General features: G+C 48.0%; 1 protein-coding gene across 2 annotated transcripts in view; it reads left to right on the forward strand.

The window, feature by feature from the left end:
• The window catches only part of PRKG1 (protein kinase cGMP-dependent 1), a 276,153-nt gene that overhangs the window by 249,376 nt on the left and 4,023 nt on the right, over positions 1–22,754 (forward strand). For both annotated transcript variants that reach the window (XM_050305505.1, XM_050305504.1), the window contains exons 10-17: positions 4,434–4,530; positions 13,477–13,616; positions 16,103–16,192; positions 16,983–17,124; positions 18,274–18,437; positions 19,172–19,294; positions 19,389–19,451; positions 20,116–20,182. In XM_050305505.1, the coding sequence (XP_050161462.1) occupies positions 4,434–4,530; positions 13,477–13,616; positions 16,103–16,192; positions 16,983–17,124; positions 18,274–18,437; positions 19,172–19,294; positions 19,389–19,451; positions 20,116–20,182 (886 nt within the window). The remainder of the gene's footprint in view (positions 1–4,433; positions 4,531–13,476; positions 13,617–16,102; positions 16,193–16,982; positions 17,125–18,273; positions 18,438–19,171; positions 19,295–19,388; positions 19,452–20,115; positions 20,183–22,754) is intronic.

Consider the following 22,754-nt stretch of genomic DNA (forward strand, 5'->3'; position numbering starts at 1 on the left):
TGGGCAGCAACACTGGGCACAACTGACCAAGCAGCTGCTAAACCTGCAGGTGTCTGTCCCTGGGGAGGGCTCCGAAATCCTGGGGTCAGCCTCCCAGGCTGTCCCTGTCAGGGAGCTGGGGGTTGGTTCCCGTTTGGTTGCAGTTTCTGGCTGGCTGGCAGCGTGCAGGTGGAAAGGAGCCAAGTTTGCTCTCAGGATGACAGTTTGCTAACAGATGTCTAATGTTTCCCAACACAGTTGGCTCATGTGATGGGAATCGTGAGCTACTTTAGGAAAGCTGAGCAGTTGGGTAATTGCAAGCCTTTGCTCCTCACATCTTCTCGTTTATCCCTTTTAACTGCCTAGGTAAGATGGGTGTTTAATCATTTATTTTTGTTTTATTTGTAGTTCTGGGAGGAAAGGCTTGGGATAGCTCTGGGAGCTGTCACTGTCCTTGCAGGTGGTGGCTCACTGAAATGGCTGGGAAGCTCCAGCAGTGCAAGAAGCCACATGATTTCCTCTCCCCTTGTGCACAGCAGGCATTGCCCAAATGCTTGGGCTGTGCTCCTGTGCTGCCATTCCAAAGGGGTGGGACACGTGGGTGATGGCATTTACTCCTGAGCCCCCTGATCACTCTGGTCTCTTCCACGTGATGCCTCTGCGTGCCCAAGAGGAGCTGGAGCAAGGCAGCTCCTTAGGAGGATGTTTCCTTTGGAAGGAGAGGAAAAAGTGGTGTTCCCAAAGCCCAGCTCTCCCATGGGAGCACAGGGATACCCCTTAGGGCAGGATGGTGCAGAAAGCCGGGGAGGTCTCAGTAGGTCCCCCTGTCATTCAGATTTGCAGGAAATCTTGGAGAAGAGCCTGGGAGGCTCTGCAGGATGCTCCTGTTTAACTTTTAGATCTGAATCCCTCTTTCCCTGTGCTGGTTCCTGTTGTCCCACCTCTCCTGTCAGCTCCAGCTCTGCCAGCCCTGCTTTGGTGCAGGGTAGGTGATAAGACCCACTATCAATAAGCAAAAAGCACCTTAAGAGTGCATTGGGAATTGATTCCTGGCCTTCCACGGGCTCTTATGGAAATCATCTCAGCCTTCATTTTTAAAAGCTCTTTATTAAAGAACCATCTTTTCCTTGGTTTTCCCTTTTTTCCCCGTTTTTTTTCTTTTTGTGCACTTCCAGCTATGATTTTCCCGGCATTTGTGCCTGTGAGGCAGCACAGTGACCAAAATATCCAGAGAAGGGTTCTCTCTCCCTTACCCCTCATTCAGGTAGAGGCAGACAGCCCCAGGAATCCCAGCCCAGGACATTCCAGCCTTTCCTCTGCGTCGCTCCAGCACCTCCCTGACCGTGCCGGGAATGCTGATCCTGCCCTGAGCTTGCCCAAGGTGTCTTCCCAGGTCAGGAAAGCATTTTCCGCTCTGGAAAGTTTTGGAACACCAGCACAAGGCTGCAGATTTGGAATAAAACCAATGGAAGTGCCAGCTGGGATGAGCCTGTGGCGTCTGCAAAGTGATGCCCAGAGGAGAAATGCCCTGACTGGCACATTCCCACAGAGGGATGAGTGATTCCCAGCTCTCCCTGCACAGGTCCAGTCAAACTGTCCCTACCCCCATCCCTCCCCTGCTGGAACTTCTTTGCTGGGCATGACCCAGCACTGGAACAGCCTGCCCAGGGAGGGTGTGGATTCTCCCACTCTGGGGATATTCCAGAGCTGTCTGGACACCATCCCGTGCCACGTGCCCTGGGGTGGGAGCAGATGCTCTGCTGTGTCCCTTCCAGCCTGACCCGTTCTGTGACTGTCCCAAGCATCCTCCTCACTATCTTTATCCTGGTCCAGAACTGAATGTTTTCCTACAGCCACACCAGTATTAACATTTAATTTACTTCTGTATTTCTTGGCTCTGCCCTCCCTGTGCCTTCAAAGAGTCTCTTTACTTTTGGAGGTGATAAAATATGACATCACAAATGTTTTTCCTCTAAATTGTGGAGCGAGGAGCACAAGCTGGAAAACCTTGGGAGCTTCAGGGAGCAGCACACTCAGCTTAAGCAAGTTGGAGGACAGGAGGTGAATTCCTGTTCTAAATATCAGGATAAGGATCATGCCCCCAGCTTCTGATTTAGGAGATGAGAGGGGAGTATTTGCATTTTGATCTTTCTGTTGGAGATGTTTATCCTTAAGCTTTGCAGGACTGAAGTGCATTAACAGCTGTAAGTTTGTAGGACTTTGGTGTTAACGTGGACTTTGACATTTGTAGATGGGAATAAAACAGAATTCAGCTGGGGCTGTTGTTAGTAGGCATGAGAAGGGCTTGTTTGCTCGATTTTGCATGTGTTTTGGTTTCACTGTATATTTTGGACATTTCTGTTGGGTGTTGGATGCTTTGTGGCACCTCTGGAAAAACTGCATCAAATCTGTTTCCCCTGCTTGTGCAAGCAAATGCCACCTAAGCAGAGAATTAGCCCAGAGGTTTCCAAAAGCAGTCACAAGAATGCTGCAGGTACATTTTCCAAGCAAAATAATACCTGCACACTTCTTTTTACATGTTCCAGTGAAAATCCTGAAGCTTTCAGCTTGCCCAGCCTGGACTGGGGGAAGGTGTCCCTGCCCATGGCAGGAAGGGTGGAACTGGATGGTCTTTAAGGTGCCTTCCAAGCCAACCTATTTTTTGACTCCTGACCTGAAGTTTGGCTGTTGAAGGGAAATTTTCTGTGCTGGGATTTCACCTTCATCTCAGTTATAAATCATTAAGGGTGTTTAACTGGTCTGTACCAGTGCTCTGATTTTTTATCATGAAAATTAGAGCCCTTTGCTCTGTTACCCTGAGATGATGTGGCTGCTGTGATTTAGAAGGGGATGTCTGAACATGCGGTGGATTCAGCAGAGGTGCTTTGGTGGCTGGTTTAAGATGCACCTCGTGAGGAGCACAGAGCAATCAATAACAAGGTTATCCCAAGTTCGGAGCAGGCTCTGTGCTCATTGGTTTCCAAAGTCGGTTGCATCAGGAGCAAGGTCACCCAGGGGATCTGGTGACAGAATAAATAATAAAGCAGAGCTGAAGTAATTTGTTGACAGCACCACACCCTCCCACCCCCCAAACCCCCACACCCAAAGAGCAAATTGTGCTTTATTGCATCAGATCTGGGGCTTGATGCTGTGACCTTTCACATTTCTTGACACCTATTTTTCCCCCTTTCACTTGAAAAATGATGGGTTTTTGCTCTCTGTCCCCCAGTGTCATTGGAGTTTTAAATAGACTCAGGAAGGTGGTTTGAAGGGAATCAGTCAGGAAATCAATTCCAAGCCGTTAATGACACAGAGCCAGGCCGTGACGGACGGGGGACGTTCCAAAGCTGGGCAGGTGGATCTGTGAGTCCACGGGTCCCACTGGGGTGGTTTGTCACCATCACCCTGCACAAGGAAAGCCTCCAGGTGAAACAGGTGATTATAGTCTGTAAATTGCTAAAATTAGGTGTGCAAACCACCAGCTGCCCTGTACCCCTCCATGCCTCCCTCCATAATCCAGCCAGCTCCCTTTCCCCGTACAAGTCTGTGCTGCCAAAGGTCGGGCGCTCGCGGGGACTCTGCGGCAGCTGAATGTCACATTTTATTGAGTGGGTGGATCCTGGTCATCCATTTCCCCTCCGAGCCCTTCTAAAAATAGCACAAACCTTAACAAGGAGCTATTTTGGAGGAATCATGTTCATGGGGTAGTCATGGGAAGCTTATTTTGGCAGGCTTGCATGTGTTTGATTTGCATGCTACCCCCGGTCAGGGGCTTGGTGGACGCCTGTGGGAGCCAGTTGGACACAGGCTAAAGAGAGGGAGCATCTGGATTTTGGAACCTGGGTTGGGACAGCTACTCCAAGTGAGTTTACAGGAGAAAAAGAAGGAAGATACCCTTATAGGAATGTTGATATGTGACTGAAGTCATTCATTTCAGGCATTTGCACACCAGCCCACAGCTTATCGGATCTGATTTCATAAAACCTGGCTGTGATTTCTCTCCAGGGACCTTAATGATCTTGTCACTTCCAATAAACATTTATAGAAACTACTGCCGGCCTGTGGATAAGAGAAACTCCTATGAGAGACTTTTATCTTCCAAAAATACTCAAAGACACCAAAAAAAAAAACCAAACCAAAAAAAAAACCCAACCAAACCACGCAGGAGAAGATCACCAGAAAATGCCCTGTGGGTGGCTGGAGCTGAATTGCAGTGCCAGGCGTTTGCTTTGTAGCCATGCCTAGGGAGGTTTGCTGCTCTCCCTTGGAAAGCCGGAGCGGGGCTGGAAGCGGGACCAGCAAAGCCATGAGCAAAGGCGAGCCGTGAGAGCGCAGATGGCCTCGCAGCAGGTCCCGGCGGCGCCCCCGCGCCCCTGCCGGGCGGCTGTGCTGGCACACGGGGCCCATGTCTGCACCTCTAAGAGATTTCCCTTTTTTCGCCTCAAAAACTCCAGATACGAAGCCGAAGCTGCCTTCTTTGCCAACCTGAAACTGGCCGACTTCAACATCATCGACACCCTGGGAGTGGGAGGCTTCGGCCGAGTGGAGCTGGTAGGTGACCTTTCTCCTTGTTCTGTGCTGTGAGCATTCATTTTTCGTAATTGCACCTGAGGATGTTATACCATGGGATTATGTTTTCTAATGGGTGATGAAAGATAAGTCATGTTGCCTGAGAAGTAAAAATGTACAAAGAAAGGTTTGCAGTAACAAGAAGAATTTATGTAGTGGGTTGAGAGAGATTAACTCGGTTGGTGCTGATAACACCAAGGTTGTGGGTTTGATCCCTGTGTGGGCCACTCAAGAGCTGGATTCAGTTATCCTTGTGAGTCCTTTCCAGCTCAGAATATTCAGTGATTCTTTCTCTAAGTGGTTTATGGCATTGATTTATGGCCTTTTAAAAACAACCTGTGTGGCTGTTGAGCACCAGGATTAAAAAAGCAACCTAAAATCTTACTCGAGCAAAACCAGAGTAAGGTACCGTGTCGCTCCCAAGCAGTTTCTAATCCAGGTCTGGAGATATTTCTCCTGCAAGCTGTACATTCAGTGCCTGCACCATGGCAAAACATCCCAGAAAGCTGCAGAACTGTAGAGAAAAGGCAAAGTCTGAGCTTGCTTTTTACCCTGTTGGATTCCGAGCTCGTTATTAAGCGAAGCGGAGACCCAAAGGCAGCCGCTGTGTGGCCCGTTTGTGACACCCCCTCAGTGCAAAAACTTAGAATAGAAAGAGGGAGTTAATTTACATCACAGAGGAGCTCCTGACACCAGGCACTGGCACAATATGTCAGGAACTCCTACAAGTTAGGGGCAGAAAAGGAACAGAGTTGCTGTTGCTGTCACAGAACTTCAGGGAAAGCCCCGCTCCATAGCCCTGTGGGAAAAAATGCACCCGTAGTGCTGGGAGTTGGAAAATGGGGCAAAATGAGGTGTTGTGGTGATTATTTGTGAGAAAAAGAGTAAATCCATGTTCAGAGCCAACTGCCCTGGGATTTATTTCTGACTTTCCTGGTTGGATGTACATTAAGTGTTGTGGAGGAGAGAGTCTGGGAGACTGTCGGTCCCTTCCTGGAGTTTGGGGTTTCATTTGTTTCTTGTTTGCTTTTAGCAAACAAATTGTTTTGGAAGAGAGTCCCAAGAGCTCCCACAGAGCCTGGGAAGGATGTTCTTTCCCTGCTCCTTCTGTAGTCATCTCCTGAGGATGCTTTAGGGCAGGAGCTTAATCTGGGTTGTGCTCTTTTGGAGTCCCTTTACCCTCTGTCGACAACAGCTCAAAGCTCGGGAGATTTGTCTGCTGAATTAACACCACTGCTGGCTTCTCCACCCAAGGTGATCTGAAGTGAGGGGTCAGGACTGGTTTAGGGCTTGGTTTGAGTCTTGTGAAGGAGCTTGTGAGGTTTGTTCTTGTTTTAAAGGCTGCCAAGGTGTTTGAAAAGCCCAGGGTGTCCCTGGGAAGGAGCATGGGCTTGTCTTCAGGAGGGGTTGGGGATGGGCCCCTCAAACCACACCCTGGGCTGTCCCTGCTGGCCACAGGCCAGTCCTCTGCCTCTGGCTGCTCCCAGAGTTCATGTGGCAGCTTTAGGGTGATGGCAAACACTGCACTTGCCCAGGAGAGAGGAAGAGCAGCAGTGGCTGTTCTCTGTCACTTCAATGTGCCAAGTAGAAATATTTAATTCTGAGGGTGATGTCCAAATCTCAGAGGCCTCCAAGAAACCCTGAACCTACTGATGGGAAAAGCATTTTCATCACCTCACAGGGATTTTCTTTTTCCTCTCCTAAGCAGGAAAATGCTGGTTCGGCTCATTTTTAGCTAATGCTGAATTGCACACAGAAGGATAAAAGACATTTAAAAGTGTAGCTCAACACTGCAGATTTTATTGTTTTCCTTTACCACAGAGGGAAATGTTGTTGTAAACCCAAGAAAATATTCTTTTTGTCAAAACAGAGCCTAAAATTGCTACCTTTTGCTTCCACCTCCTCCATGAAAAATATGGGTTTATTATTTCAGGCTAAAAATGGAAAGAAATATAAAACACAGCAGAGGAATTGACTCTTTTAGTGCCTGAGTGTGTTACAGGAGCCTGTTAGTGCAGGAATGTCCCTGGAAAACATTCACATTTTTGTGCTTTCCAAGAGTAAAATTTTTCAAATGAGTAGAGTACGTTGCAAGGAGGAGGATTTTTATAGTGGGGTGAGATCCCCCGGGATCATCCCCGTACCACTCAGGAGAGCAGCTGGGGTTGCTCTTCCTCATCCCTGACTGCACTTTGTAAGCAGCTTCTATCCAGGCTTCTCTGGGGGGATAAACCTTCCAGGGTTGGAGAGACCCCAGTGGGCACTGAAAATAACAGCAGTGGACTTTTTGGGATGCATCCAGTATTTTTTGCAGCTCAGCTTCTCTGCTGTGTCAGTTGAGCATCTCCTGTGCTGGGATCCAGGTGCCTCAGTAACAGGTGGGATAGGGAATGTCCCCTCCTGTTCCTGTCCTGCTTTGCACAGGACAGGGATGCGGGTCAGGTGTCCCCAGCCCTCCTAGATCATCTCTCCCAAACTTTATTGCTCCTGTCTTTGTTCCTTAATTTCCTTTTCATTTAAGTCCTGTGCTTCCAGTTGTCTGCCCCAGGTCAGTTCTTTTAGGTTTTGTGTCAGGATTATTTTTGACAGCTCTGAAACAAAGATGGGAGTACCTGAACACATGGGATTAGAGACGCTGTTGCCTTGAAATCGGTTTGTGGAGGTGGTGGCTGAGCACAGGTAACATTCAGGTCCATGTCCTCTGGGTAACACACAGCCTGGGGCATCCTGGGGCTGCAAGAGACCCGAAGATCCCATCACCCAGCAGGGTCAGATATTCCTAACCTCTTCTGATCACTTCTCCCTAATTTCTTGTTGGAGTCTTTAGGGAAGGAGGTTCCCAGGAAGTTTTACTCCTAATGCTGATTGTCTCCCTGCTGTAGCCTACCTTGAAACACAAACACATACAGAGAATAGAGGCACACATAAAGTTTCAGCCACATTTTATGGGGGCCGTCCAAGACCTTTTTTAAATGGACACCACGGCACTTTTCAGTTTTATTTGGGTTTTAAGAGAAATTTGGCCACAGATTTTGAAGAGCAGTCAAATCTATTACAGCCTCTAGCCTGGTGTGTAAACAAAGCCATTAGGGAATTAATTAGATGGCAATGACAAAAAGCAATGCAACTGTCTCCCTATGGCCCGACAGATGCAGAATTCAGATATTTTTTAGTGGAAATTTCCAATGTGTGTCCTAGTTATTACAAAGTTTTCTATTAGAAAGGTCGATTTTCGCTTTTTGAATCTCCTAATTTTTATTTTCAATTGTCAGGATTGACCTCGAGCTGTGCCAGGGCAGGCTCAGGTTGGACATGAGGAGGAATTTCTGCCTGGAAAGAGTGGTCAGGCACTGGCAGGGGCTGCCCAGGGAGGTTTGGAGTGCCCAGCCCTGGAGGTGTCCCAGGCAGGCCTGGCCGTGGCACTCAGTGCTCTGGGCTGGGGACAAGGGGGGCACCAGGCCCTCCATGGGCTGGGAGGGCTTTTCCAACCCAAATAATTCTGGGATTCTGTGAATTCTTTGACCTCCATCCTTTTGTAAGAAGGGGCCTTTTGGGTGCCATCAAGGGGAAGAAGTGGATTTAAGAGAGGGATTTAAGTAAATCCCACATTCATCTGAGCTCCTCCTGAGCTCAGCAGAGTGCTGGTTAGGATGATTTGTCCCTTTTTCCCCGTCCCTTCTCAGTGTTTGCAGCAGATTCCCTTCCTCAGGATGTGCAGGATGCTTCATTTCAGCCCCACAGTCAGATGGGGCTGCACCACTGCAGAGCTGGTTTTTTGTAATTGTCCCTCGGGTTTGAATTCCTGTTGACATGAAATGCATCCTTTGTCGATGGAAACGTTCTCAGGGGCTGCCTGTTAATGAGAAGGGTCTTGTCAGGGTTTGGAAGGCTGAGATGTGTTCACAGCCCGTGAAACAGCGGCAGGGATGGATCAGGATGTGAGCTGTTGAGCCAGAGGCTCCAGCTTCTGTTGGAGGAAGGGATAAGCCATAAAAAGAGGTGTTATTTTGCAGAGAAAGTCAAAGTGGGGAGCAGGGCAGGATCACTGTGACCTTCTATGGAGTGTGGGTCCATTTGATATTTTCAAGACACCACAGCAGTGAGTTTTTCCGTTGAGTCTCACATATTTTAGCTATATAACCCTTCTTCCACTATTTACTTTTTATGGGAATGATTTTATGCATGAAATCGTTGACATTCCTCACTGCTTTGTAGCCTTTTGCCTGTAGACATTTTTGAAAGATAATATTTACCTCTGGGCTTTACAGGAAGGCACACATTTTAATATATTTTCCCAATGCCCTTTGCTTATAAAAAACTTCGCTGTGTGTCTTGTCAAGCACTGAGAATAAATTTTCAGTAAAGGGATAAAAATGTAGAGTTAAATGGGTTTAGCACAGTTGATTATTTGATTAGAAATTTTTAAACAGCTGAGATTTTCCAAGGACTGTGGGGTTTTTAGTGTGTATTTCTAGAGTGTAGTTTTGCAATTTGTTTTCCTGTAGAATCCCAGAGCACTTCCATTGTGATACAATATTTAGTGCTTTCCCAACCAGTGGAATCCAGACTTTTCCAGAGAAAATAAGGTCAATGTCCTGGACACTTTCCACCCTGATGCCCACTTTCAGTTCACTCTGTATTCATCCTTCAAAACCTCAGCCTAGAGTACATCTTAAAGGCTTAATTTTTACTCCATGATTTTTCTTTCCATCTTATTAATTAAATTAATTAATTAATTAAAGTATGGTTTTAGTTGGAAGGGACCTTAAAGCCCATCCAGTGCCACCCCCTGCCATGGGCAAGGACACCTCCCACCAGCCCAGGGTGCTCCAAGCCCCGTCCAGCCTGGCCTGGGACACTGAGCACCACTGTAGGCTTGGGGGAAGCATCAACATGAGCAAGACGTTCCCTAAAAATCAAGAAACACTGGCAGGAAAGCGAGTTCTGTAAGGCAAAGAAACTTATTGTGAGGGTTTCTCTTTCATCCAGGAAGAAGGTACAAACATTTAGTGGGAAGAGCTTGCTGTCCTCCCTGGCTGGGGGTGGGAGAAGGCTCCTCTTTGTTGGTGCAGCAGTTCAGCTGTCGGGATCAGCAGAGCTCAGCTTGCGAGCGCTGTGCTCAGCAACAGCTGCTGCTATTTTCGGTGGTCTGAATGGATCTAGTTGGGAAAAAATCAGGGACCCTGGGCATGCCCAGCAAGCTGAAGAGTTCCAGAAGAGTTTGTGTCCAGCTCCTAAAAGTGTGTTTAGGAAAAAGCTTTAGGTCTCCAGAGTAAATGGAGTAGTTTGTGCAGGCACAGCCTCTGCTCCCTGTGTGTTCCCACGGAGCTGGGAGCTCTTGGACAGCAGGAGAAAAGGCTCCTGAGCAAGGCTGTGGTGAGCAGGGTGTCCAGACTCAAACAGAATCCTGGAGTGCTTTGGGTTGGAAGGGACCTTAAAGCTCATCCCATCCCACCCCTGCCATGGGCAGGGACACCTTCCACCAGCCCAGGCTGCTCCAAGCCCCGTCCAGCCTGGCCTTGGACACTTCCAGGGATCCAGGGGCAGCCACAGCTTCTCTGGGCAACCTGTGCCAGGGCCTGCCCACCCTCCCAGGGAGCAATTCCTTCCCACTATCCCATCCAACCCTGCCCTGTGTCCGTGGGAAGCCATTCCCCCTTGTCCTGTCCCTCCAGGCCCTTGTCAATAGTCTGGAAGGCTCAGACACCTCTTTGTGGAAAATAAATCCTTCTGGGGGGGATTTTTCTGCATTCTGGGAAATCTTTATTGACGTTTCCAGTTCCTCCAGGTCAGCTGGGATTGTATCAGTTGTGCTGTCACCGGAGCTGACCATCTGGAATACACATACCTGATTTATAGTAAACAGGGGCAGGCAGAGAGGAAAGGTGAGGAACATACAGAGCTCTTGTTCTTTTTTTCTTTTTTTTTCCCATTGAGGCCTGGATTTTGTCTCCTTAATATCCATTTTCTCAGAAAATCTGAAAAAGCACCAAGGTGTAAAACTGTATTTATTTGTACTTGAGTTATAACTGCTAAAAACAAACAAAAATCAGGCCTTGAGGGATTTTGGCCTCTGTGTGTTCTGGAAGGTGCAGAAGTTTATAGTCATAAAACAAAGCAATGATTTTTGGAGTGGTTCCACCCAGGAGAATCCACCTCTGATCCTATGAAACAAGGGCATGGAAAAGCAGAGAGGTTGGATCTCTCCTTTTTCACTTGTCTTCATCACAGAATCATGGAATGGTTTGGGTTGGAGGGGACCTTCGAGACCATCTCATTCCAACCCCCTGCCATGGGCAGGGACACCTTCCACTGTATATATGTGGATATATGTACAAATATAATCTTTTTATTTTAGATATAAAATATATTACATATAAACATTTATATAACATAATATATAAAATATAAACATGTAAAGAAAATATAAGTTTTGATGGTATTTTATAACTTTGGGCAAAATAGAAACTATTTTTATTCTATTTTCCTTCTACAATTGTCTTGTTTAGTTACAGGCAAGATTCCTGCTATTAGTTTTCCACTGGGATGCAGTTCATTGCCTGCATCAGAATCCTGCAGAACGACCCAATCTAATTAATTTGCCCCCTTCTCTGGGGGGCATCACCCATTTAAGATGGTGTTTGGACTTTAACTACACTCCCTACTTATTGGATTCTCTTGTGTTTTGGAGTGAAAATACATTCCTGTTTCACATCAGAAAGGGTTTGTATCCTCCTGCAGGGGTTCATTTTTGACAGAGAGGGCAAGAGCTGGAGTAGATTGAAGTACAATTTTACCAGGGAATTGTGCTGGAAACGATGGAATGGTGAGAGAGAGATCGTTTTGGAGATGTTTGGTGAAAGGGCAAGGACTGGGGAAGATCACTGTGAGGAGAGGGAGGAAAGCTGCAAAACCAAAAGAGTGGGAGAGGTGGCGTTCCCCTGGGTGGATCCCTGCAGGAGGAGCCGTGGGAATGGCAGGCTCCAGCAGGGCTCCAGCAGATCAATGGTGCCGGGGCCTTTTGCATCTCAGATCCTGCTTCCGAGGGAGGGAAAGCTGAGCTGGCAGCCAGGGTGGCTCCTTTCCTTTTTCCAGGGAAAACAGCACTCTCTGCCATTTCCTGAAGGGGCTGGGGGGTTGGGGTGGGTTTCTCTGGGGGGCTGAGCGCCCTGCCCAGCGTGCCCCCTCCTGAGCCAAGCCCCAAAGGCCGGGGGGATGCTGGGGCTCCGTGGGCTGGTTTTCTCCTCGGAGCTGAAGGAGAGGCTGTTCTTCCCAGCCCATTCTCATCTTCTCAAGGTTAATCCTGTTTGGGGATTTCTTTTAAAATCAAAAGTCCAGATGAGACTCCTAGATATTTTTTTTTCTACTTCTAAAGTGATATTGGGATTAGACATGGAGGGTGTATTTTTGTATTAGCTAACACAAGCTTAATATTAAAAGCTATTCTTAAATAATAAGCTATTCTTTAATAGAAATGACCTGGAGTTTGCAAGCTTTGCATCATAAAAATAGTCCCCACAGTCACCTCATTTGGCAGAAACACCAAAGCAGGGAGGGGACTCAGGAGTGTTGGAGAAGGAGGAGACTACAGGGCTCCTTTTCCAGGTGGATAGTCCTAAATTTGAGCCTTAGATTCTGTACCTGGCCAGCTTGTTTTGGTGCCTCGACAAGTTTAATGCAAATTAATCCCCCCGCAGTCTCAAATTCCAACAAACCCTCTGCCTTCTGAGGGAGCAGGAATGGAAAATGGATCTAAATTCTCCAGTGGCATTAGGTCAAAGTCTTGCATTAGCTAATTGCAGCTGCCTGGTTCTTCTATATTTAAACATTTGTGGCAGTGCTAACATCATCAAACACCAAATAAAACCACTGCCTGCTACTTCCCCATGGAAATTTCCTTCCCTGGACTTACTTTGAAGCTGTCTAGGAACGCAGGTTATTTCCCCAGAAATAATTCCATCCCATTTCTCCATCCCTGAAAAAAAATAGTAATGGAATGAAAGAAATAGCCCTTTTCACAAAAATTAGGTAGTCAGAATCCATGGGATTAAATACCAGAAGGGAACACACTGGGGTTTATTCATAGCACCCTTTATTCTCTAAGTTTGGAATTTATTCATCTGAGCCTCCACCAGGTTTTGGTGTTTATTTTTACACTGATTAACATCAGGAAAATAGGAATTTGTGTTTCAAAAGTTCACAGTGGGTTGGGTTTTTTTATGTTTCACGTCCAAATCAGAAGCCAAATTCCGACAAGGAAACCGAACCAGAAGTTGCCAGGTGGCACCTCTTGCTATAAGGGGGGAAAAGCATTTAACTGGCAATGTTGTTGTGAGGAGCTGTGGGGGGAATTCAGCAAATTAGGAGGCCTGGTAGGTCAGTGCTGAGGTTCCTTTCTCTTCTGGAGGGCTGGCCTGGATGGGCCGTGCGGCCACCATCCAGCTGGCTCTGAGAGAGGTCCCTGTGCCTGGGGGGGCTCAGGGTGCAGGAGTTACCAGGGCTACACCAGCAAACAAGCAAACAGCTCCTGCCAGGGAGTTGTCAGGGCAGGCAGCCTAAAAATAGGCTGGGGAGGCTTAAGGTTAAAAGTAAAGTCGTGCCCAGGCAGTGCTGCTGAAAAGCCCGGTCTGCTCCTCCTCTGCAAACATGCAAGGACTGCCATTCCTGCGTGTTAACTGGCAACATTTCCTGACCAACAGTTGGCTTGTCCCTAAAAATGAGGCATTTTAGGAATGGCCTCTCAGTCTAGCAGTAAGGCAGGTCTTTAGAAATGGGGTTGGTCCAAAGCAGAGCTGATGGCTGAGAGCGAGAGCGGCGGGTTGGGTGCTGGGATGGTTGGAGGTAGGGCGGGGTTCCTGCTGGGTCCCCACGCAGCTGGACTCCTGTGTGCCCTGGTTCTGAGCCTGCTGTTCCCCTGCTGTGCCCAAGGTGCAGCTGAAGAGCGAAGAGTCCAAGACGTTCGCCATGAAGATCCTGAAGAAGCGGCACATCGTGGACACGCGGCAGCAGGAGCACATCCGCTCCGAGAAGCAGATCATGCAGAGCGCACACTCCGACTTCATCGTCAGGTACCACCCCCTGCCCCACAGACCTCCCCAGCCTTCCCTGCCTATCCCACGCTGCTCCAAGCCCCGTCCAGCCTGGCCTTGGACACTTCCAGGGATGCAGGGGCAGCCACAGCTGCTCTGGGCAACCTGTGCCAGGGCCTGCCCACCCTCCCAGGGGAGAATCCCTGTCGCAGCCCTAAGCAGGTGTGGTTCCTCAGGGAAAAAATCAGGTGCCAGGCGTTTGTGGTTGTTTTCACCCCAGCAGTGATGTTCTCTGACTCTCCAAGGACTGTGAGTGTCTGTCAGGGTAAGAGCAGTGGGGGGTGAGGAGCTCTGGTCACTCAGCTGGGCCCATCTGAAAGGGCACCTAAGCCAAGGGTGCTTCATCCCACCCTCAGAGATGCCTCAAACACTTGCCTTTTGCTGGAGGAGATCAAACCCGCTCCCCAGAACTGCTCTGGAGGGACAGACAAACCCCTGGAGAAATGCAGAGGGAAGCACGAGGTACCATCGGTCACTGAGGGGGTGTTTCCTTGCGGGGCTGATCCCTGGGATTCCCCCAGAGCCCGTGGCTTCAGCTCTGATTCATGGGTGACAAGTGCAGGGTGACACCCTGTGGGCTCTGGTGTTGGATTCCCAAACATGCCCCCGTTCCCTAGGTCGGAGCCAAACAGACCCTGGGGCTATTTCAGCCTCTGGATTGATTTTCGGAAGCCTGAGCTGTGTCGGGGTGGGGGTGGAAGGGAAGGTGTCCAAACAGAGGGCAGTTGCCACCATTGCCAGAAATTCCCTCTCCTAAATAAAGCCTGAGCCTGCAAATGTTTCCTAAGGGAGCCACTGATCTTCATGGCTAATAAATGAAATCCTCCTCCATTCCCACTTCTCATCCTCTCAGCAGGCAAGGAAAACAAGGAGGTGACAGCTGGAGGTCTTCTCCTCCCTTATCCTGCAGTAATTCCCACCCTTTACAGGAACAACCCTCCCTGAACTATATTTAATACATTTACAACTGGAGGCTGTTTGATCTGCCCAAATAATGCCCTTTTATCCTGTATAAACTTTAGGCTTCCATTGCAGTTGATAAATAATATTTGATTATTTTTTTATCTGCCCAGAAAATTTCCTGCAAAGCAGGTCTTTCTTAGCTAGAGCAAGTCTTTCAGCAGCATTTCAGTTACCTAGCAATGAAAAATATGCAGTTGCATTTTGGATTGTTGAAGGTTTCTGTAACCCTTCATGTAGATGAAATAGTTGGGAACTCAGGTGAGAGAGGGGTGGGACAGGCTCGTTAGCTGGTGCTGAGAGGGCTGTGGAAGAGCTGAAAGAGTTAATTCTATGAGTCTGTGTTTATTAAGATAAGTTGTATTTTGGTCAACCAGCAAGAAGTGGGAGGGGAGGGGAATGTTAAACCCATAAATTTTAACCTTATGTAATGCTCAGTTATAGTTGACCTTTGATTATATGTATATATATATATATATAAAATACATCTATAATATGTATTCTGTATAAGATGTACAGAATACATACATATATAATATTCAGAATTACATATAATGCTCATGTTATAACTGAGGTTTTCAATGTCAGCACAGAGTAAAGAAATAATAATATAAAATAGCAATACCAGAGTAAGGAAAGAGCTGAAACACTGGTTTCTTTTTTTTCCTTCTCCTTGTGGCTGCAAATAATCCCTTTTAGCCACAGGATCCCAGAGGATCCCAGGGGAGGATCTCTGGGGAGGATCCTGGTGGATCCCAGTTCCCTCATGGAAAATGATCCATATTTAATGAGTTTTCATGAGAAATACCAAACTAACACTAAAATTATATAAAAATAATTCTCTGGGTTTTTCCCATAGTTTCTTTATTTAATATAATTAAATATATACATAAACATATGATTAACATAATATAATTAAATAATAATATTAAATACAGGGCTTGGATTTTAGAACATAGTTTGGGTTTATAAAGCCTGAGGCAGTTTTTCCTCCACATTCCTACTGGAAAAGGGGAAGAGCATGTCAGTGGGTTCTCTTTAAAGTCTCCCAAACCAGTGGGTTTAGACTCTGAAACAAATCCCAGATCCTTGGAAAGGATCACAGGGAAGATGCTGATCTGTGGAATGAAATGAAACAGATCTTATTAAAAAAGGTGGGAAAACTTCTCTTTCATTCACATCTGGAAAGCCCAGTGCCAGGTTATACCTTAAAAGCAGCACCGTTCTTGTGTCACCCCCCGGAGCAGTGGGGACCTTTCCTTCCGAGCTGCAGGACACACAGGTCACCACTGCCGTGCTGGGACATTTCCCACCTGTGTTTAAGTGACATCCCCTTAGCCTTGTGCTGCTTCCTGGGATGAATCCTAGAGCAGCACAATTGTTTGGATTGGAAAACACCTCCAAGATCACCCAGTGCAACCATTAAGCCAGCACTGCCGGGGTGTGTGGAAGTGGGAACGTTGGGTACCGGGTTAATTTGGGATTTTCTGCTTTGGCACCCACAGGCTCTACAGGACGTTCAAGGACAGCAAGTACCTGTACATGCTGATGGAAGCCTGTCTGGGGGGAGAGCTCTGGACAATTCTCAGGGACAGGTGAGTTGGAGGAAACTGTTATCCCACAAATTGGAATGCTTTCTAATATCATGGGATCATAGGATGCTTTGGGTTGGAAGGAACTTAAAGCTCATCCACTTCTGCCCCCCATGGACAGGGACACCTTCCACCAGCCCAGGCTGCTCCAAGCTGGCCTGGGAAAGCAAAGGTTAAATTCTCGTTTAATCCCCTAGAACAAATCTTTTTGTAGTTTTTCCTTTTCCCAGCAGCCTTCTCTGGACCACTGAAACAAGGACTGCAGCAAAGTTAGGAGGTGGTGGGTTGGATTTTCCACGATCTTTTGTCAGATCCTGATAATTTCATCTCCAATTCTCCAGGATTTAAGCTGGGCTTCTGCTGCCACCTAGTTTAGACTCAGCCAGCTCCCAGCAGGCAGAGGGACATGGTTTTCCTTGGAAAACCGGTTGCAAATTATAGAAATTAATTCTAGAAAGAACTCGACGTATTTTAAGATGTGAAGGTGGTTAGAGGGCAAAGATGTTTTAACTTCAAAAATGGATAGTAATCAAATTATTATTACATTAATGGATATGAATTAAATTGATATATAAATTGATATATAAAGGTGAGTTAAGCAATGGGCATCTCCCAGGTATTAGAGTGATTCTACTGAACTGTATAGATATTTTACAGATGTTTTATCATACTGATAGGTATTTTATCATCTGTGTATTTTAATAGAAAGAGTTAAGTCCATATGGGAGGGCTGCACTTCCCAGGGATTCATCTAATGGCTTTATCCCCTTGCCCTCCCTCATTCCCTGCACAGGGGTTCATTTGAGGATTCCACGACCAGGTTTTACACGGCGTGCGTGGTGGAAGCTTTTGCCTATTTGCATTCCAAAGGGATCATTTACAGGGACCTCAAGCCAGAAAACCTCATTCTGGATCATCGAGGTTATGCCAAACTGGTGAGTTCCTGAGTTTGGGTGGCCCAAAACGAGTCCCAGGAGGTGTCAGTGCCGAGGGGACACGGGTCACAAGAGGGTCCTGTCTCTGGGGGTGGCCACCAGTACGTGCTGAGATAGGAGTGGGACAAGGGTGTTTTCCCAGCCTGCAGCAGGGCTCAGGGTTGGGCTGGGAAGTGCTGATTCCAGCTGGAAGTTCAGGTCTGTGCTCGTGGAATGTTTAGGAAAGAGCACAGGGAGAAACCCCCCTGGCTGTTTCAGAGCCACTGAAGGGGTACAGGGGACAGCGAGGTGTTGGATGATGGAGGATGATTGAGGGAGATTAGATGCAAGACTGGCCCTCTCCCACCCCAGGAGGATCTGGACCTGGATCTCTCCTGGCCCCATCACCAACCCCCAGCTCCTTAGACATTTTGGCCTCCCTGAGCCACAGGATGATGGCAGAGGTGTCCCACATGCCCTACGGCAAAACAAACCAATTCAGACTCGGTTCAAACTGAGCTCTGCCCCGGCCCCAGAGCGCTTCCCTTCCCACTGTCACCTCATTTTCCATGCCTGCCAGCGGCATTCTGAGGTTTGAGAGCCCACCAGCACATCCCAACAGCCTCCAGCAAACCGGGAGGACACCAATGGTGCTTCACTCTTTGTGGCGGGAGAGAACTTTGCAACAAGTGCCAAAACGGCCAGTGCTGAGCCTGAATCACGGGATCATGGGATGGTTTGGGTTGGAAGGGACCTTAAAGATCATCCAGTGCCACCCCTGCCATGTCAGGGACACCTCCCACCAGCCCAGGGTGCTCCAAGCCCCGTCCAACCTGGCCTGGGACACTTCCAGGGATCCAGGGGGCACCCTGTGCCAGGGCCTGCCCACCCTCCCAGGGAAGGATTCCTTCCCAATATCCCATCTAACCCTACCCTGTGGCAGTTTAAAATTATTCCTTGCTCAGGTTACAGATGGGAATTTAAAGGAAAACTGAAAGCAAAATAAATCAACCTGAGCTGTGAGTGACAGGAAGTTACAACTCCCAAGAAACCCTCAGTGCTGCTGTTTGTTCTTCTTCCCTCGTGAGAACTTTCCTTTCCCACTACAAGGACAAACCAGCAAAAACCCTCTGGTGCCCTGCCCTGACATCCCTCTGCCCCTTTCCCCAGGTCGATTTTGGCTTTGCAAAGAAAATAGGATTTGGAAAGAAAACATGGACTTTCTGTGGCACCCCGGAGTACGTGGCCCCCGAGATCATCCTGAACAAAGGTCATGACATTTCAGCAGACTACTGGTCACTGGGAATCCTAATGTATGAGCTCCTGACTGGCAGGTATGGCCATTGGGGCTGGGAACGCATCCCACTGTTTGTGCTGTTGTCACCCTGATTAGGCCAGGGCGGGTTCAGGGCTGGCATGTGCTGTCCTGGACCTCACCAGCTGCTTTTCCACTCTAAATCAGTCGTTTTGGGCCCTGAGTGAGCCTGGTGGGGAAAGGGAAAGGGTTTGCTCTCAGCTGAGAAGAGGAGGAGGTAGACTGGGCACTGTGGGGATGTGGATCCCTGTATCCAGCCCTTCCCTCATTTAGTTTTACAGTTTGGTTTTGGATATTACTGCTGATGTGGGCAGCAGTGGCTTCCTGGAGCTTCCTCAGCTCCTCCCCCATCGCTCACTTCCAGGATACCCTGGGAGAGGATCCGTCACCTCATCCTGCTTATCCTTCGGGGCTGGACCCCAATCCCTGCTGGATGGAGGCCCAGTTAGTCCCCACCCAAATCACGTCACAGCATCACAGAGAGGATAAGCCAGCAAGTGTTGGTCAGAGCCTCCTTCCCTGGGCTGCCATGGAAAAAACAGGTTTAGCATGAGTTGCTCTGGAAAACTCTTCTCCTTGGTACTTCCACCCCTGAAAAGCAGAGCTCCTCGGCTGAGAAAGGGGTTGAGACCGTAGAAAGCAAGGCATGGCCAGTTGTCATTTGCCTTTTCTCATCTGTATATGTATTTGATCAGTTTTCAATGCTATGGTAAAGACAAGCTTTTAATCTTTATTTCCTTCTCCCCTCCAAAGTCCCCCTTTCTCAGGCCCAGACCCCATGAAGACCTATAACATCATATTAAGGGGGATAGACATGATTGAATTTCCAAAGAAGATTGCCAAAAATGCTGCTAATTTAATTAAAAAACTATGCAGGTAAGTGGATGAAATATAATCACTTTGATGTTGTTTGCAAAGAAATCAGTTGTTCTAGATTAAGGAAGTAACTGCTTTGTTATTCCTTTTGTAGGGACAATCCATCAGAAAGATTAGGGAACTTGAAAAACGGAGTGAAAGATATCCAAAAGCACAAGTGAGTGTCTCCTCCACCAGCCAGCAGATCCAACCCACAGGAACAGGCATTTCAATGTCCTGCTAAAAAAACCCTTTCTATCCATAATGTAAATTCTTCATCCCTTTGGGTCCAATGGGAGTCATTAAAGTGATGCCTTAGGAGTTCTCACTCTGCTGGAATGGGATACTCACAAGGTAGAGACCCATTCCAGAAACAGGTTCCCTCATCCGTCCGTGCTGGACCTTCTCTCCTCCACCCCCAGTGCAACAGGAGCGGATTGGGTGGATGTTTTTGTGGACAGGGCTCATCCACCCACCGTGGGCAAAGCTGAGGTGCCCAAAGCAGGGGTGGGACATCCTGGTTGTGCATGAAGTGCACGTGAAGCTGGGAGCTAATTTCACATGAGAAAAGGATGTTATTGGCTCTCAGACTGCAGGGAAGGAGCAGCTTCCAGGACATGTGCAGCGAGGAGGGGCTCTGCCCTGAGCACTGGGAACTTGGGTCTACCATTGCCCACGTTTCCTTTCCAGTCCCAAAAAACACATACAGAGATGAGAGGAAAAATTCCAAAGGATCTGAGGGTGACTTGTGTGGGAGATGAAACACACTGTTTAAGCAATTGTCATTTCTTTCTGTGCTACAAAGGTGTAACTGTTGTTTTTTTTTTTTCCCCTCCCTTCAGATGGTTCGAAGGCTTTAACTGGGAAGGGTTACGGAAAGGGACGCTGACACCTCCTATCATACCAAGTGTAAGTTCCTTATTTTCTCCTTCATGACCACTGAGTTTCCTCAGGAATGTTGTGAGCTTCAGGCAGTGGTGAAGTGGGAATAGCATGTGCTTCATTTCTTCTGAAGATGCTTGAAGGAGTTAGACACATTCCCAGCTAAGCTTGGCCTCCGGGCAGGCTCCTCCAGGACAAGGCCGTTGGGCAGGGTATGGCCATGACAAAATGCCCTTTGCAGCAGGAGATCAGGGCAGGATCACTCACTCCTACACATTTTTCTGTCTCTCACCTGCCCCGCTTGTTTCTCCATCTCCTTTTCCCCATTTCGGTGGAGAGCTGCCACATTCACCCCTTCCCTCAGATGTGTCCTCTTCCCCTCTCCTTTACTCTTACTTGTTTTGGAAAGACAAGTGGGATTTGTGTGCCATCTCCCTTTTCTTTTGCCTTAACCTCTCCCTCTGTCTTGTCTTTTGTGCTCCTCACCTTTTTTCCCTGCATCCCTGTCCTCCATGAAAAGCCCTGTTCCTGCCTAGTTTATGTTTAACTGGGAGCAGCCGCGCAGGGACAGCTCCGCTCATTTTCCTTTGGAGCAAAGCTCTTCCTTTGATGTCTTTGTGAGCTTCTCTCCCCACAAAGCCAGCTGCAAAGGGAAACCAAACAGGATTAGCTGATAGAAATTACCTTGGCCCCTTCTGTTCTGCAGCCTCCCCTCCTGGTTTCAGCCTAATCCCTTTTCTGTGCGTGCCTCTCCCGCGGGATCACCGAGGAATGACATTAGCAGTGGTGTTTCATCGCACCCACTGCTCCGTGCTGCACCTCCTGCAGCAGCACAGCCACAGCTCCAGGGCTAAATCTGCCATCCCAGGGTTTTCTGAGCAGCCAGGAAAGATCAAGGGGGTTTCCCATCCCCCTGTTTTGCCCTGTGGGCTCAGGAGTTACTGGTGGGAGAAAGCAGGACTTAGCGTGTCCCTGAAACAGGATGGCCAAACAGCACATTCATGCTTTATAAGTCAAAGCTGGGTTTGGTTGGTTTACTTTTTTCTGTTAAGCTCATTCTAAAATCCTGGAATGGTTTGGGTTGGAAGACACCTTAAAACCCATCCCATCTCTTAAAACCCCCTGCCATGGGCAGGGACATCTTCCACCAGTCCAGGTTATTCCAAGCCCCGTCCAACCTGACCTTGGCTTCTTTTTACTGCCTGTTAATTAAGCAGCACACACTGTTCACCACATTTCTTCTCAGACCATAAAGTCGAGTTTGCTCCTTCACATCCAGTTTTATGGGGAGACATCCATTTTCCCTCCTTCAGTCCACCTCTCCATGGTGGCTGAGAAGGAGCCAGCAGGGCTGAACTTGCAGATTAGCTATTTTTTTTTTTTTTTAAGAAGAAAAAGGCTTTTCCCAGCTCTTAACTCTCATTAGTTACATGGCACTACCAGTGAGGCAATCCAAAGCTGCTCCTGAGCCCTTATTCCATGGGATTTTTGGAAAGATCCAAGTTTACAACCTGCTGCCAGGACCCTGCTGAGCCTCAGTAGCACAGCTGGAATCTGTGACTGCACCCTCTCCTTAAAAGCTCTGGACTCTTCCAAAGATGACCTGAGGAACCAAAGGAACACCAACAGAGTAAACAGATCCAGATAAATCAAAAGAAATTTAAACTGCTACATTTTTCCAGGCTGGGTTTTTTTCCAGAGTTGGGCATTCAGTAATCCTAATTTACCCCAAGAAGTTCAGCAGCAGGAAAATGCTGCTGCAGCTGGAGGGCACATTAAATTCAGAGGTGAAGTTGGAGCTCCTGTTGACCTAACAACCTTTTCCCAAGGCTTACTGCAGCATCCAGCATCAAATGGGAATCTTGTGGGGTTTAACAAGGCCCATTGCTGGTGATGTGCTTGGATCGGGAAAACCCCCGGGATCAATCCTGCCCTGCCTGGGAGAAGGCCCTGGGGGTGCTGGTGGGGGAGAGGCTGCCCAGCAACCTATTGGAGCAAGTCCAGAGGAGGAGAGGACTGGCTTTGGCTTTTTCCCACAAGTGAAATGGCTAAAAATGGCCTCATTTCCTGCCCAGCTCTCCTGTGGCAGCGCAGTTCCCTCCAGCCTGCTCTACCTGCTTGGGGTAAGGCTGAAAGTACCTGATTTCTAGCAAGACACTCCTCATTTTGGGCTGGAGAGCTGCTGCTCTGTTCTTGTATAGTTTACTTTTTTAAATGGCATTGACTGTCAAGGTCTCACTGTAAGAAGGGTTCACTCACTGTTGTAAAGCCAAAAAAATAAGAAATTAGCTATGGTAGATAAATGGTGTAATTTCCAAAAAAGAAACATGGTTAGCCTTATTTCCAAAAGAGAATACAGTTGGCCTATCCTAGGAAAGATGGTTTCTCTGGCAGGATCCGTAGGCTGAGCTGTACTGGTCAGGAAATTTAAAGGCAGGATGCTGGAGGCATAACCGGGAAACCGTGGGCTTTGGGGAGGCTTTTCCAAGTCCTTTCTGATGCCCTTGTGCCAAGGGGTGGGACAGCTGCTCTTGAACCGCAGCGGGCCTGGATCAGGAGAGTAGGGAAGCGGTGGGAATTCTCCTGGATGTGGAATGCA

This window comes from Myiozetetes cayanensis, unplaced genomic scaffold (assembly GCF_022539395.1).
Source record: "Myiozetetes cayanensis isolate MyiCay16 unplaced genomic scaffold, myiCay2020 scf10, whole genome shotgun sequence".
Taxonomy (NCBI): domain Eukaryota; kingdom Metazoa; phylum Chordata; class Aves; order Passeriformes; family Tyrannidae; genus Myiozetetes; species Myiozetetes cayanensis.